This window comes from Ostrinia furnacalis, unplaced genomic scaffold (genome assembly GCF_004193835.3).
Source record: "Ostrinia furnacalis isolate ACB-3 unplaced genomic scaffold, ASM419383v2 OfSCF5820, whole genome shotgun sequence".
NCBI lineage: Eukaryota > Metazoa > Arthropoda > Insecta > Lepidoptera > Crambidae > Ostrinia > Ostrinia furnacalis.
The window spans coordinates 53,618-70,747 of NW_021136059.1; the positions used below are offsets into that span (position 1 = coordinate 53,618).

Here is a 17,130-nt window from a genome sequence, read left to right on the forward strand (position 1 = left end):
TTTCCAAATAACGGAATCATAAGTATTTATTAATTTGAGAGTAGCTACTAAAAATACTCCATACCTACAGATAAGAATAAATCTCAATTAGCAATATTTCCTGCATGTTCACGCCAAGTATTTTTTGTTTTTTCTTACCTACCCGCTTCTGTCAAATAATTTTACTCAGCTAATATTCGGTGCTTACTACACTAGTCTACGAACTGACGTGGCTCACTCCGGATGCCGTCGCGCCGCATCTGAGTCACATCCTCTTCGTTCTGGGACCATATATCGTAGAAGTCCACACCGCTGTACTGTATTAGGCCTGAACTGTTCAGCCAACGCTGAGAACTGAAATATTGTGGAGTGTATTTTGTGAAGTTCCGTTATAGTGTGATAGTGTAGATAAGTGATAAGTATAGTAATTAATGCCGCTGCCTTTCTTGATTGACTGAGTCGAGGCTGGTCCTTCATCATCTTCCATCTTCGAGGACAGAGAGATTGGGTACCGCGGTTCACTCCCCTGAAACTGCTGGTGCTTGATTGATTGCAGAATGGGTGAGTGCGCTGTTTGTTTTTAGTCAGTGCCGGATTAAGAGGTTTGGAGACCTCGGGGCAACAAAAGAGTGGAGGGCCCCTTGGCCTCAAAAAGAAATAATAGATCTATAGGCTTAAATCAATGATTTCTGTTATTTTGAAATATAATCATATTTGTACAAAGTAATGTAGGTAAAGGAAAACGTAAAAAATTATATCCCCGGGGCCATAGCCTCGATTGCCCTCCCCTAAATTCGGCCTTTTGTAGTGGTAGAAAGCAGCAATCTTTTTCTTTATTTATTTTCTGAATCATAAAATTATCACGACCTATGGTGAAAATTTACCCGCACCCGCTTTGTGAGGAGAACCTACGGATCTTCGGATTTATTTATTTATTTAGAAGGTTGCTTGAAGGCTATCGCTCGTACAATGCGCTTAATAAAACCTTTTTATTACAAACTTGTTGGTTAAAACGTAACAAAAAGTATTAAGTGAAAATTTTTACGTTTCCTTTCCAATTCAAAATTCGAATTTCATTTTCCATTCGGTTTGACAAAAGAATGTAGACCTTTCATTATTCCAGAAAATTTCGTGTACGATGCACATGCAATAATCCAACTGTATTTTTTTATATTTTTTTATGACGAATTAACGGAAGGCAAATTTTAACTAACTAGATTTTAGGCTCAAAATTTATCGTGAAACAACCAAAATGAGGGAAATCGTCCACATCCAGGCCGGGCAATGCGGAAACCAGATCGGAGCCAAGGTAAATATCAAGTTTTCATTATTTCCACACTTTCCACTACGCTGGGAAGTGTTTTACTCATCTAGATTTTCTCAATGGTGTAAAAGTAGATCAATCCAGTAACATGTCACGTCATTTGTTTCTACTATTTAACTTTACAGAAAAATAAATTGATGTCCCGAGATCGTTACTATAAAGCCTACACAAGCAATTCATTCCTATAGCTCACGATGAAAATGTCGTTTCAGTTCTGGGAGGTGATCTCCGACGAGCACGGCATCGACCCCACCGGCGCGTACCAGGGAGACTCCGATCTGCAACTAGAACGCATCAACGTCTACTACAATGAGGCTTCTGGCGGCAAGTACGTGCCCCGAGCCGTCCTCGTGGACCTGGAGCCCGGCACCATGGACTCCGTGCGCTCCGGACCCTTCGGCCAGATCTTCCGGCCAGACAACTTCGTCTTCGGCCAGTCTGGAGCCGGCAACAACTGGGCCAAAGGACACTACACCGAAGGAGCAGAATTAGTGGACTCTGTACTAGACGTGGTCAGGAAAGAAGCCGAAGGTTGCGACTGTCTACAAGGATTCCAACTGACACACTCCCTAGGCGGCGGCACTGGATCAGGAATGGGGACGCTACTAATATCAAAGATCAGGGAAGAGTATCCCGACCGCATCATGAACACCTTCTCGGTAGTCCCCAGCCCGAAAGTCTCCGACACAGTCGTGGAGCCGTACAACGCCACGCTATCAGTGCATCAGCTTGTTGAGAACACAGACGAAACGTACTGCATAGACAACGAGGCTCTATACGACATCTGCTTCCGAACGTTGAAGCTGACGACGCCGACGTACGGAGACTTGAATCACTTGGTATCAGCAACCATGTCCGGGGTCACGACTTGTCTGCGGTTCCCCGGGCAGTTGAACGCGGATTTGAGGAAACTGGCGGTGAATATGGTGCCGTTCCCGCGACTGCACTTCTTCATGCCTGGATTCGCGCCGTTGACATCGCGAGGCAGTCAGCAGTACCGAGCATTGTCAGTGCCGGAGCTGACTCAGCAGATGTTCGACGCGAAGAACATGATGGCGGCGTGTGACCCTCGCCACGGGCGGTACTTGACGGTCGCCGCCGTCTTCCGCGGACGCATGTCCATGAAGGAGGTGGACGAACAAATGCTCAACATCCAAAACAAGAACAGCAGTTATTTCGTTGAATGGATTCCGAATAACGTCAAGACGGCCGTGTGTGATATTCCTCCTAGAGGGCTGAAGATGTCCGCTACCTTTATTGGTAACACGACAGCAATTCAGGAGCTGTTTAAGAGGATATCTGAGCAGTTTACGGCCATGTTCAGGCGGAAAGCGTTCCTTCATTGGTACACTGGTGAGGGTATGGATGAGATGGAGTTTACGGAGGCCGAGAGCAACATGAACGACCTGGTGTCAGAATACCAGCAGTACCAGGACGCTACTGCCGACGACGAAGGGGAGTTCGACGAGGAGGTGGAGGAAGAGTGACGTCAATGTTTGTCCTGTCCAGTGTAATTAATATTGTCATTGTTAAGTGTAACTGTTTTTGATGTTTTTGTGGCTATTTAAAAGCGTCAACAATAAAAAACGCTTATACATATTTGGATTTTGATTTCAACAATTTAGGCCTCCTGACTTAGCCCTCTGTCTTAGCCCTTAGCCCTCTGTCGTAGCCCTCTGTCGTAGCCCTCTGTCGTATCTTAGCCCTCTGTCGTAGCCCTCTGTCGTAGCCCTCTGTCGTAGCCCTCTGTCGTAGCCCTCTGTCATAGCCCTCTGTCATAGCCCTCTGACATAGCACTGTCAGCCCTTTGTCGACAGGCCTCTGTCACTGCACTCCCTACGTCAAGCTCCCTCCCTACGTCAAGCACCCTCCNTCTGTCATAGCCCTGTCACAGCCCTCTGTCATAGCCCTCTGTCATAGCCCTCTGTCACAGCCCTCTGTCACAGCCCTCTGTCATCGCCCTCTGTCATCGCCCTCTGTCATCGCCCTCTGTCATCGCCCTCTCGTCATAGCCCTCCATAGCCCTCGGTCACAGCCCTCTTGTCACAACGTGTGTGCTGTGACATAGCCCTCCAGTCATTGGCTCGGTCATCCTCCCTACGTTAAGGCCTTTTCAAACCTGAGCGATGTTCGCTGCCGCTGTGAGTAGAGGCACAGAATAATAATAAGTACTTCGTACAGAAGATTTTCTTCGCGAAGGTATTTAAAAAAATGTATGCTCAATGTCGTTAACAATATGGTGTAATTTAGCTTGTCTCAAGAGTCGAGCACCATTTTGTTGACAAACGTCCAGTACCTCTAGTAGGAAAAACTTTCGAGTTCGTTTCGTTGCGTATTCAAAGTGTCATCGAAAAATTTTGTATGAAAAATTAAACAGCGCCCCCTAGGGCGGCTATAATATAGGGGGCGCTGTTTAATTTTTCATACAAAATTTTTCGATGACACTTTGAATACGCAACGAAACGAACTCGAAAGTTTTTCCTACTAGAGGTACAGGCGCTGGTACCCTTCTGACCCACCGCACTACCAAACCACACTACCAGTAGTGTCGTGGGGAATATTTTTTCCCTTCTGCACTACCAAGCCAGTAGTGTGGTGGGTAACATACATCTTCATTCCCATCGACACTACTACCATAACTAAATGTAAAATTTGTAAAATTTTGGATTGTTTTGTAATAAATTGTTTATTATACAGGGTGGAAACGTTAAGTGATCTCACTCGATTATTTCTAAACTATACAAGATATCGAAAAACTGATTACTGATTCTGAAAGTGCTTCACAAGCTCTTTCAAACGGTACCAATAATAGGTTACAGAATAAACTGGATCTATCCGAAAATTAAATGTTTCCAGCTTCCATACATTTAGTAAAACCACATAATATTAAAAACTATACAAAATATTCAAAAACTGATTACTGATCCTGAAACTGCTTCACGAGTTCTATCCAACGGTACCAATAAAAGGTTACAAAATAAACTGGATCCATTTGAAAATTCAATGTTTCCAGCTTCCATACATTTAGTACAGCCACAGTCATATGGCACTCATGTCTTGTTAATTTTATAGCAAGCAAAGCCTAACCAATGTTTTCCAAGAATAATTTTAAATACGAATGCCTATTTACGAGTTCATTTTAAGTGTTTATTAAGTATTTAATAAACAAAATTAATAATTCTATTATTGTTTGACTGGCATACATTTAGTATGGAGGCTGAAAACATTAAATTTTCGGATAGATTCAGTTAATTCTGTAACCTAATATTGGTACCGTTGGATAGAGCTTGTGAAGTACTTTCAGGGTTAGTAATCAGTTTTTCGATATCTTGTATAGTTTAGAAATAATCGAATGAGATCACTTATCGTTTCCACCCTGTATGCAACCCTAACCTCTGTGCAAATTTGCAGTTTGACGGAATTCACTGAAAATAAATTATTACCTAAAAGGGCTTATACCTATATAACATTAAAATATATTGAAAATTTGACATGTAATGAATGACATTATGAATAAATTTCTTATTCTTATTCTTAACTTTGCGTGAAAGAAAAACAAATATTAAATTATTTTTACCCGACTACGGCAAAGGAAAAGGAGGGTTATGATTTTGATAGGCTATGTATGTATGTATGTTCATCTGTTCCCTCGTAACTTCTAAACTACTTATCAGAATTCGACAAATGACATAATCATTAGAAGCGTCTTAAATTGTCCGCTGGTTATAGGCTTATGGGGTTTCACAACAATCTACTGTGGCGCCCTCTAGCGGACAAACCATACAGAGTAAAAAAATAAAGTTAAGATAAATACGCCGTGTTTGGTATCATTTGAAAGCGTTTTACTTGTACATTAACCGTAACATGTACATAAGCCCTTTTAGGTAATATTTTATTTTCAGGAAATTCCGTCAAACTGCAAAATTGCACAGAGGTTAGGGTTGCATATAAACATAATTTATTACAAAACAATCCAAAATTTTACAAATTTTACATTTAGTTATGTTAGTAGTGTCGATGGGAATGAAGATGTATGGCCCTTAAAAATTACCCACGACACTACTGGCTTGGTAGTGTAGAAAGGAAAAAATATTCCCCACGACACTACTGGTAGTGTGGTTTGGTAGTGCGGTGGGTAAGAAGGGGCCTGGTAGAGGTGTATACCGCGCGGGTTTCGCTCAGGTATTTAGTATCAAGTACCTCGGCAAACCGCTTAGGTCTGAATAGGCCTTTAGGCGCCCTCCCTACGTTAGGCTCCCTCCCTACGTTAGGCTCCCTCCCTACGTTAGGCTCCCTCCCTACGTTAGGCTCCCTCCCTACGTTAGGCTCCCTCCCTACGTTAGGCTCCCTCCCTACGTTAGGCTCCCTCCCTACGTTAGGCTCCCTCCCTACGTTAGGCTCCCTCCCTACGTTAGGCTCCCTCCCTACGTAAAGCTCCCTCCGTACGTAAAGCTCCCTCCGTACGTAAAGCTCCCTCCGTACGTAAAGCTCCCTCCGTACGTAAAGCTCCCACCGTACGTAAAGCTCCCTCCCTACGTTAAGCTCCCTCCCTACGTTAAGCGCCCTCCCTGCGCGTTAAGCTCCCTCCCTACGTTAAGCTCCCTCCCTGCGTTAAGCTCCCTCCCTACGTTAAGCTCCCTCCCTACGTTAAGCTCCCTCCTATAAATGAAAATTAAATTATAGCAACCATTTTATTTAGGACGAACACAAGGACATACACAAATGAACACCAAATTATTATTGCTACTCCATTCCTTCGCCTTCTGCTTCCTCGTCGAACTCTCCCTCGTCGTCCGCCGTGGCGTCCTGGTACTGTTGGTATTCTGATACCAGGTCGTTCATGTTGCTCTCCGCTTCTGTGAATTCCATCTCGTCCATACCCTCACCAGTGTACCAGTGAAGGAACGCTTTCCGCCTGAACATGGCCACGAACTGTTCAGCCATCCTCTTAAATATGCTCTGGATAGCCGTTGTGTTACCAATAAATGTCGATGCCATCTTCAACCCTCGTGGAGGTATGTCACAAACTGCAATCTTGCAATTGTTCGGTATCCACTCGACAAAGTATGTGCTGTTCTTGTTCTGTATATTGACAAGCTGTTCGTCAACTTCCTTCATCGACATTCTCCCTCTGAATATCGTGGCCACGGTCAGGTATCTACCATGTCGGGGGTCGCATGCCACCATCATATTCTTCGCGTCGAACATTTGCAGCGTTAATTCAGGGACTGTCAACGCTCTGTACTGCTGCGCTCCTCTCGACGTCAAGGGAGCGAAGCCAGGTGTGTAGAAATGAAGTCTGGGGAAAGGCACCATGTTGACTGCTAGTTTCCTCAAATCCGCATTCAGCTGACCCGGGAACCTCAAGCACGTCGTGATGCCGGACATAGTCGCACAAACCAAGTGATTTAGATCGCCGTAAGTTGGTGTCGTCAGCTTTAGCGTTCTGAAACAGATGTCGTACAACGCCTCGTTGTCCAAACAGAACGTGTGGTCCGCATTCTCTACCAGCTGGTTCACCGCCAGCGTGGTATTGTATGGCTCCACTACGCAATCCGACACTCTCGGGCTTGGGAATACGGAGAAGGTTAGGATGATTCGGTCGGGGTACTCTTCTCTGATGCGGTTGATTAGGAGTGTGCCGAGGCCAGAGCCGGTGCCGCCGCCTAGAGAGTGGGACATTTGGAAGCCTTGGAGGCAGTCGCATCCCTCCGCTTCTCTTCGGATGACGTCTAAGGCCGATTCTAGGATTTCGACGCCTTCGGTGTAGTGTCCTCTTGCCCAGTTGTTGGCGGCGCTGTTCTGGCCGTAGACGAAGTTGTCGGGGCGGTAGAGGCAGCCGAAGGGCCCCGAGCGCACGGCGTCCATGGTGGCAAGCTTGAGGTCCACCAGCACGGTCCGCGGGACATACTTGCCACCGGACGCCTCGTTGTAGTACACGTTGATGCGCTCCAGCTGGAGGTCCGAGTCGCCATGGTAGCAACCGCTAGGGTCGATGCCGTGCTCGTCGGATATCACCTCCCAGAACTGAAAAAGAAACGCGTTGTTAGGTACTTCNTGTCAGTCAGCCAGTCACCTTTGAGTTAAATACATACAAACCCTAACGTGTATGTGCTATAGATAACTCGGTTATACCTGTTGGTTAAGCATGTACGGTCGTAACCATCATGCAAACCCTAACGTGTATGGCCACCATTAGGTACTTCATAGAAGATAAACAGGGATGAGCGTAGGTTGGCTTAGATAAAGATACCGCGATAAATGGACGTTATAAACTACACACTAACGAGGCGGTCTTACCTTTCCTCCTATCTGGTTTCCGCAAGCGCCAACCTGCAGGTTAATGATCTCCCTCATCTTGATAATTTATCAGATTCTTCGTTCCAGATACTTGTAAATTTCTCTAAAAACTATCGAAAAACGATCACAAAGTTGTTGCTTAACATTAACTTAAAAACTAATATAAAAAAATTAAAAAAAATCTATCGCGGTTTCTTCACACTGTTTGCATCTCGGATTTCAGGAAAAAATGAGCTCGGCAAACCGTGTTCAGTCATCGTTGATTTTGAAATTGAATTCTAGAACTTTTTTAGAAGATTTAAATAATATTTACTGCCAGGAACAAATTAGAAGAGGTAAGTATCGTATCTTATTAGAAAAAAGTATGTTTTATCTAATTGTACATTTTAATGTACGGTACATTATAATAAACTTTATTAAAGGTTGAAAATAATAAAACTTTATTTATTCTGTCGGTATACCAACGCCATCTTATAAATAATTTTTCAGCTATTTTCAGCACAGCTTTCAGTTTATATCAGGAAGTGCTACAAACTCATGCTAGATGTCGCTACGTCCTTTTCAGGGAGGCTTGTTTTGTTTTCAGTCGCGGGGTATGTGTCAGAATTGTCATGGCGCTTGCCCGAAATGTCAGCTAGGTAGCGGCTCGTATACAAAGTAAAATTATCAAGTTATTCTGTATGATGTAGTTGCATTTGCACCGCGCAGTGTGTTCAGAGTGCGAGCGCCCGCGAAGTAATGTCAGTGGCCGACAGAAATGCTGTCGGCGATGACAAGAAAACAGCTTTTTGTGAGGACAGCACCGACAGTGATAATGATACGGAAAGGAAGCCTCTGCTGCGGAGGATATCAACCAGCAAGTGCGTCGGTAGGCTGGTGTGTATAATGTTTACAAGCTTTTCGTTTGGTCGCGAGTTTGGGCGTGCCAGAAGTCAGCTGTCAAACGCTGCGCGGGACGCGGGGTAACCATGTGTAGTTTCGTCCGAGACACCTTTTTTGGATACAATTTTTAAGTATTTTAATCGTTGAATAAATGAGGTAGGAACGTTTGACCTATTTAGCGGCAAGCAGGAGGGGCGAGCTGAGGTGACTACGATTTGGAGCGGGACAACGTCATGTTTTTATTCGCGCTGGATAATTATGCGCCCGAAATTGGCACACAGGTGCGACGGTATCTGGGCCGCCTAATTGCTGAAAGATTTTTGGCAAATCTTGAGATTTCAAGGAATACACCAATATACTAAGACCAGAATTATTTAATTAATTAAATAATTTTCAGTTATTATTTATACGTGTATCCTTTTGTGTTTTCCCTCTTATGTAGGTAAGTAGGTATGTACCTAGATATTTTTTTAGTTCATAATAACAGTCATCATATTACTTTAAAAAAACTTTATGTAGACGGTATTTTTTTATCTAGAAAGTTTTTTATTTTTTAATCTAAGTATGTATTTTTTATTTTAGTTTCATTAAGTAAATTAAAACATCCATTAACGAACTTCAAATATTATAAAATTTTAATGTCACCTGAGAACAAAGCAAAAAATACTTTAATATAATTGAAGCCCGCCATAATAGCGTAAAAGCAATGACCTTTAAAGTAGTAGGCACTTCAAATAACCAAATTCTAATACACCTATTGAGAAAACTACCCGCGATCGAAAAAAAGTCGAAACGTTTCTAAGCAAATTGCTACCCAGACCACTGAACACGTAAGAAGTCACTTTACAGATGTTTTCAGAAAGAGTTCAGAGTATTTTTGGAACTTCTCAGTATTTTGTCATCGAGTTATTATTAGAATTCTAACAAAAAGTGACATTTACAATATTACATATTTATATTGGTCCTCATCTTTTTATTAAACTCGAGTTATTTTCGAGACTTACTCGACCGAAAACGACGTTTACATATTAGTGTGTACGTTCTTATTTCACTTCATAATATTACGTACAAGTGGACTTTGAAATATTAGTCATAGGCTTAATAACATTTTAATGTCTCTCCCCTNACTCCCCTTTGAAGTAGCAAACAATTAACCTAGAAATAAATTGCTATTAATTATAATTACTTAGAAGCGCGCCTATCAGTATTTGGTTGCGAGCTCGATATCCCTTATCGATTTATACAATAGAAAAGACAAATTACGAAATGCATTATAAGTAGGTACCTAATACAGACCAGGTTACATTTCCTGTACCCTTACCAAAGAGCCTAAACTACATAATATTTGGGAACATTATCACCCCATAGACTAAACTTTGAAACTTCTCACGTCACAAACCGAATTCTGACTACACGCAAACTGTCAATAAGCTGTCAGTGCCGTCGAATCCCGCACTATCTCCCGTGTGTGGGCACCCTACGCGTCCGCCCGGACGTCCGGGCATCCGGCCGCGTCACAAACTGGGTCGCGTTTTGGTGTTTGACGTGACAGAGCGGTGAGGAGGGTCCTTGGTTGTGGTGGTGCGAGGAATAGAAGATTGTTTGATTCATGGGACACATAAGCGACACCTTTCAAGCTTACTCGAATATGGGATGGCTATTGAAGGTCATGTGTTGGTCTACAAGTCTAATGACCGAGTTCTTACCTTGTGACAGATGGATTGGTACTTACTGGTTGACAAGACTTTACGTACAAGTAAAATTTTAGATCGACAAGATTCCTAAGAAGAAGTAAACGAAATATTGAGAGACAAATTGATTAGTCAAAGTTCTTTAATCTAATTTACCAAAGACATGTAATTTCAGGACCCATTAGGATAATTTGTCATTTTACGTAGGCTGCGGTACCACACGGTTAGAATACCAAATAGGACTTTCTACGAGGGGCGGCTGAAAAGTTTTGAGCCTAGGGTATTAAAAATGCCGATAGAAAAGTGTAAAAAATATATTTTTCTATTTAATCTCCCTCTACTACAACGGACTTCTTACATTTGTGTAAAAGAGCTTTTAACCCACTGAAAAAAAATTCACAATCTTTGCCTTCGAAATGAGCCTTTAACGCCGCCTTCATTTCTTTAGCACTCAAAAATCTTCGTTCCTGGAGGTATTTTTTCCAATTAGAGAATTAGACAAAATAGCTAGAGAATCGGACTAAACTGTGTGGTGGGTGATTAATTTCTTGAAATCCTGTTTTACCCGGGACAAGCCATGCAACATGCGCGGTGTACGCGAGTGAATTGTCTTGCAGTAACAGATTTCCGTTCGCCAGTTTGCCTCTTAATATTTCAACAACCACTTGACGCACTCCTATCAACAGTACAGCATAATAATTCCCGTTTATTGTAGTATTTTTTAAGTAGGTAGTCAATGAATAAAATTCCTCCACAATCCCAAAAATAGTGGCTATGAGCTTGGGTGTCGATCGCTCCACTTTGAATTTCCGCGGCGGCGTTTTCTATTTTGAATCCATTGCATTGACTCTTATTTTGACTCTAGATCGTACTGCTGGATCTATTATTTATCAATAGTGATAATGTGAGAAAAAAAATGTTAGGATTATGGCCAAAGATGTCCTAAAACTCCTGCGAAGTTGTGACTCGACGCTGGTTGTCGAGCGGCGTGAGCATTATTGGCACCCATAGCGCGCACCCCTATTTCATGTGCAAATGAGTATGAAAAATATCGCCGATACGTTCTTTGCTAATGCCTATGGCTTCAGCTATCTGTCACAACTTAATTCGCTGATCTCTAAAGCAAGATTCCTTAAGTTTTCATTATTTTATTCGTTAATGGCGAAATCTGGCCGCCCTGACTTGCGGTCATCTTTTAGCGACTCCCTGCCATGCTTGAACTATCGGATCCAATCTTTCATGATGGCAAATGAAGGCCCAGACTCCCCATAAACTGTAAACATCTCATCAAATGTTACCGTCAGCGTTTTGTTCCTCTTTTTGAGTAATTTTATGACAACTGTGTACTTCAATTTCGTACATTGCGCGGATGACTGTGACATGATGATGTTTACGGATTAATTACTAAAAGCGTGATGACGCTAATGAAATGAAACTTTGTACATATAGTCCAGTCAATAAAGCATTATAGATGGAAAACTGTAGAACACAATTTCTGACTTCAGGACTTTATTTAGACTAGTTAGGAGGTGAACATAGCAAAAGTCCCCGCCCTTAGCCCTTGAGCCGGCGGGGAGAGGGGGGTTTAAAGTTGCCACTTTTCGGTTTTTCGCTTAATACTCGGAAACNTTAACAAAGGTTTTAATTGAAACGCAAAAATATAGACCTACAAGAGAAACAAAGGGATTCAATAAAAATATTTCAAATGAATGTTTACATTTTTTTTGGTTTTAACATTTAACTTATTTTTCTGACAGACTCGTTTAGAACTATTGTGATGTTTAACTATTTTAGTTATTTTTATTCTTATTTTACTACAATAAGCAAATTTTAAAAAATCAACAAGGAATCTTCAAAATTCCCACTTTTGTCCCGCCACCAATCTACGGTGGTCACCCTACGAGTCCGCAACGCATCCGGACGTCCGGGCGTGTCAATCTTTATACGAGCGACCCAGTTCGATGCGTCCCGCGCCGCAAGTGACATGGCTCTTCAATATGACGAGCGCCTATGCATGCTGTATCATGTATCAAGCGACAAGTACGGCCAGACTTGATGGCTCGACGTGTCTTTAAAATTCAACTTGTTATCAACCAATCAGGTGGATTATAACATACAATATCTAATTTAATGTAGGTACTAATTCGCACTTTCGGGGATCTCAATTTTGGGTTTTTACTAGCGAGCGACCCAGTATCTATCTACTATCTCCTAAACTAAACAAAATCGTAGAACATAAATGGGGGTGATTTAGATACACCTTGATGTAAGGTATTTAAATTTTAGCTTTGAACGTCAACTCCCTGGCCACCCTGTATAATGCCAAAAGAATTGCACAAATTGTTCTTACATAATCATTTAAAATAACTTCAAAAGAAAATGACGTGTGGGACGTGTATTTTATTAAAATTAATTGCGAAAAAACTAAAAATAGACTTATTTAAAAACGCTTTTTTATAATTTAGTCCTACCTACCCGCTTTCAATCTTTGTAATGAATTTTCATATTAAACAATCAGGGTAAAAGAAAAACAAAGCTGTAAATCTTTTAGCGTTTATCTCGTAACATTAATTATCGTGTTTTTTCAGCGAAATCTCATTACAACCGTAGGGATTTACATTTCCAAGCTTCAATTTTCGTTCAAAATTCCTCGTCGGTAATTAAAAATATTGTTTTTGAATTCTCTAGGTCCACAATACGAAGTTTAGATTTAAACACATAATGCTCATTTAATTAACCGTATAAATATTCAGAAAAAATTAGAGACAATTAAGGACAATTTAACCACTTCTTGACTAATTCAACAAACACAAATTTTCTTACTTTTCCAAAACTCTGTCTACTTTAGACCAAGCTCTAAAGTTGCCCCCGACTTCGTACGCGTTAAAATAGTTTGAATAACATTTGCAACTCAATTTACTCAATTTCCAAAAACGATATCTATGTAAGAACTATTTGTAAAAACTCTTTTGGAAAATGTGAAGTTTAATTGGTAACTCTATGTGTGTTATTGAATGCTGTTTGTTTTCCTAACAATAAAATAAAATAAACAATTTTTTCTAATGCTCCGCCCCTATTGGCCGTAGGGTGTCATCATTATCATCATCATAACATCATTAGCTTAAAGCCTTCCCCGATATGGGCTATCTAACACAAAAATATTTTTTCAAATCGGACCAGTTTCAGGAACAACTGGTCCGATTTGAAAATTAGCGCGTTCAACCAAACTCTTCAGCTTTATAATATTGATAGATAAATGGAGATAGGCTAATCCTACGCAGGGCACGACATTCAGAGGCGCCATTCTCGCACTCCCGCATTCAAAAGTGTCCTATAATGAGCCCTTTAAATAAAGCCCTCCAAAACTTGCCCTTAAATGTGTAATCCTCCACACGTGTTTAGTTGGCCTGGTTTGAAACGTGATGGTTGGGATCTTTTGTGGCCTTTAGAAATGCCTAAAATGGGCACATGCGTATGAGAAAAGCTTTCTATGGGCATTTGAAACGACATAGTCACGTGCAAAGATAAATCTACAGGGTGACTTTTAAATCGTTGGCATCCTTTAAAACTAAGACTCTACTCATGATACATTGTAAATTCCCTGAACATGAGACAAATCCAATGAGTTTTTTTTTATCTTAATTTTACTATTTGTTTGTATTAGTGTGCTCATAAAAAGAGTTTAAAACGATTGTTAACTTAACAGCACATCCGACTACCTATAAATACATTTTTGTTGCTTTGCCAGTGTTTAGTTTGATATGCTGTCGTCTGTACAAGTTTTTAATTTTTGAAATTTTAACTCGTTGGACTTGTCTCATATTCAGGGAATGTACTATGTACCTACCATGAGTAGAGTCTTAGTTTAAAAGGATGTCAATGATTTAAAAGTCAGCCTGTATACTTAGACACATAATTAAAATTTAAATATAATTACAAAGGAATAATTTACATAGAGTTGCATGCATTTATGTGCTCGTGTCTGCTAAAGGTGCAATTTCCAATTAGGATTATTGTGGAGGTAGTATAAAAATAGCATATTCTTGAAATATAAATTTTGTAGGAACGTAGTACTTATTATTTATACGTTAAAATATGATATTTTATTGCAAACTTTGCGGACAAAAAAGGATCAGCGTACGGACGGACATTATGAAAAGAACATTTTCTTGTATCATTGGATATCCATCATCGGTGTTGAATTGATCGTCCCTTTATAAAATATACATTGAACTTTATGTATTACCTAAAAGGCGTTAGAGAAGGATTAATAAGTCGATATTTCAAAGTGGTTTAGGAATTAATATCAAATCAAAGTGAGTTATATTCCCAAATCCTGCTTTTTTCTGGAATTTAAGATACCTTACTAATAACTTATTTACTTACTTACTTATTTACTTACTTATTACTTAATGAATAGAGACAATACGTCGTTAGAAAGGCTCACTAAATTGTTTTTGTAAGACCTGAAAAGAAATGCATCGGTTGCATTAACAGAATGACGTCAAAAACAACCGAACGCTGTAGAAAGAATAAGAAATTTATTCATAATGTTCATTACATGACAAATTTTCAATATCGTCATAAACTTTTCGAAAGTCATAAACTCATAAAACTAATTTAGTTTTGCAAATAGGCTTTTAAAAAGCACTTTTACACGTCCCAGTATTAACCCTACCACTGCTTCCAGACAATAAATGGGCCAGTGCTGAGAAGAAGCAGCGCAAGAAACTCAGTCACTACTGTCAACCTCCTTTTCAAAGTCAAATGATCGATTTCCTTCAACGAAAACCATTGATCGATTGCTCCATTGATCGATGCTTTAGATTAGTTCGAATTCCCCGATGTAATAATTCACCGAAAACCAACTTTGCGATACTTGTTTCGAACGAAACATTTCACTGATAAATGAAGTCAATGTACGCTATAGATAAGTACCTACTTGTATTATTAAAATGTCTATTGATTTTGCGTAGGGGACCCCTATGCAAAGAATTGGCAAACATTGGCCTTGAAAAGGGATAGAAGATAGAGAAAAACAATAAATCTATAAAAGAAAATTTTAACACCAATGTCATTTTACTCTTCATATTTTAGCAATTATTGTCAGAGGCTTTTCTTAAAATAAGTTCTGATAGCTTCCATCCAATATTGGGCTATAATTAAGTACTTATATTCCCTGAACTAAATTTTAACACTGTAAATGGGCACAGTAGTCTTATTTCCCATTATTATTATTTTAAGTAAGAAAGTGTCTAATATAAACAGTCATCGTAGAATATCCTGCAGTCATGTGTAACATGTGACTCCGATATTCCCGAAAGTCTCCATTTTAAAAGAAAGATTCGCTAATTAGTTTTTCTAATCACTACTTTTCCCAATCAAATTTTTAATAGAAAATCTTTTATCAATATGTCTAAAATAATATTTTTTTCAACCCAGAATTTGACTTTTCTCCTGCACAAGAGTACATTGTTGAAGTTATCCTATTTAGTTAATTTCCATGCCATATTTTAAATTGCTCATATTTCTAGAAAAGCTTGATTGCAATCATACTTTGTGGTCGTACTGTTCCTTCAATTCGTTATGTCTACCGTGAGAGCGGCCGGCTGCTGTTTTAATTAATATGAAGTAAGTTTGCAGAAGCAAATTGTATCGAGTGACGAGACTGGACAAGACCAATTTAGATAAAGTCGAGTTCGCAACTCGATTCCAAGTTTCAGAACAATATTGTTTATTCATTTCCTCTATTTACCTGCCAGAGGTTTGTTTACATTGAACTAGATTTCAACTGCAGGTTAACTTGCTTGGGCTTGGCTTTTTTAATTATGAAATGATACTTACTTATGTGTCTAAATATTTTGTGTGCATAAGTAACGATTGGTGTTTCATCTTCAAAATGATAAAGACTTACTGAGAGACACCCAGTCATGGGTTCAAAGTCATGTAGAACCTGTTATGAGGTGTTTTACTATGGTTCTTCAATCAACCTGTACCTATAGGAATCATTAAATTAAAAAACTCATAAAAACTAATAAAACTCATTTATTTCTGCAAATAGGCTTTAAAAAGCACTTTTACACGTCAGTATTAATGCATTGAAATGATTCTTCCATTTCTATATTACTTTACTTTAGAAGCTCAAATCTGTTACATCATCCCAACTAATATTATAAATGCGAAAGTAACTCTGTCTGTCTGTCTGTCTGTCTGTCTGTCTGTCTGTCTGTCAGCAGGCGCGGGCGAAGCCGCGGGCGGAAAGCTAGTATTAAATAAAGTGCTTGATAATACAAATAAACGGAAAGATTGTGTACTTGATAATATACAAACGCAAATAGATTTCCTTTGTAATAAAGGCAGTCCCCTATTTATAAACAAGTTTATGAGAAGTGTGAAGATGATTAGTTCAATTCCAAGATTGTGAAAAAGGTCAAAGCATCTATAACATAATTTTTATCAATCGTCATAACTGAATTACGTTTTTGAGCCACTGCTCAAAAGTCGAAAGTCACAACACCTATTCTAGGTTATTAATAGTTTTACAACATAAATAAAATTCTCAACGACTATTTTACGATCACGATGAGTGCGCTTATAGCCTCTCTGAATAATATCCACAGTATTATAATAATAACTATAAAACTAACGAGATATTGAAAGACTTAATCCGCGAGCTGTCTCGTTATAACGCGTCTAAACAGACGGACACACGGTCTATTTATAGATAACTAGCTTTCCGCCCGCGGCTTCGCCCGCGTGGAATTTTGTCTGTCACAGAAAAACTTTATCGCGCGCGTCCCTGTTTTAAAAACCGGGATAAAAACTATCCTATGTTCTTTCCCGGGACTCAAACTATCTCTATGCCAAATTTCATCAAAATCGGTTGCGAGGTTTAAGCGGAAAAGCGTAACAGACAGACATACAGACAGAGTTACTTTCGCATTTATAATATTA

The 17,130-nt window shown here is 39.9% G+C and overlaps 3 protein-coding genes across 3 annotated transcripts in view; 2 read left to right on the top strand and 1 right to left on the bottom strand.

Moving 5' to 3' along the window:
- Positions 1-1,082: 1,082 nt before the first annotated feature.
- On the top strand, positions 1,083-2,908 carry LOC114361565 (tubulin beta-4B chain). Its single transcript, XM_028316638.1, has 2 exons — positions 1,083-1,288; positions 1,516-2,908. The coding sequence occupies exons 1-2, from the start codon at positions 1,232-1,234 to the stop codon at positions 2,788-2,790; spliced, it is 1,332 nt and encodes a 443-aa protein (XP_028172439.1). The 5' UTR covers positions 1,083-1,231; the 3' UTR covers positions 2,791-2,908.
- Positions 2,909-5,973: 3,065 nt separating this feature from the next.
- LOC114361566 (tubulin beta-4B chain-like) lies at positions 5,974-7,660 on the bottom strand. The gene is made up of 2 exons (XM_028316639.1): positions 7,604-7,660; positions 5,974-7,330 (listed from the first exon to the last, which is right to left on the bottom strand). The coding sequence occupies exons 1-2, from the start codon at positions 7,658-7,660 to the stop codon at positions 6,047-6,049; spliced, it is 1,341 nt and encodes a 446-aa protein (XP_028172440.1). The 3' UTR covers positions 5,974-6,046.
- A 681-nt stretch (positions 7,661-8,341) lies between these two features.
- Positions 8,342-17,130, top strand: part of RunxA (RUNX family transcription factor Runt related A) — a 79,554-nt gene continuing 70,765 nt past the window's right edge. Inside the window, exon 1 of the mRNA XM_028316633.1 lies at positions 8,342-8,479. Within this exon, the coding sequence (XP_028172434.1) occupies positions 8,342-8,479 (138 nt within the window). The remainder of the gene's footprint in view (positions 8,480-17,130) is intronic.

What these genes read in the sequence shown, in the direction of transcription:
- LOC114361565 (XM_028316638.1), top strand. Translation starts at nt 1,232, where the DNA reads ATGAGGGAAATCGTCCACATCCAGGCCGGGCAATGCGGAAACCAGATC. An exon ending in GAAACCAGATCGGAGCCAAG is followed by an intron (nt 1,289 to 1,515) that starts GTAAATATCAAG and finishes ATGTCGTTTCAG; the next exon opens with TTCTGGGAGGTGATCTCCGA.
- LOC114361566 (XM_028316639.1), bottom strand. Translation starts at nt 7,660, where the DNA reads ATGAGGGAGATCATTAACCTGCAGGTTGGCGCTTGCGGAAACCAGATA. An exon ending in GAAACCAGATAGGAGGAAAG is followed by an intron (nt 7,331 to 7,603) that starts GTAAGACCGCCT and finishes TTTCTTTTTCAG; the next exon opens with TTCTGGGAGGTGATATCCGA.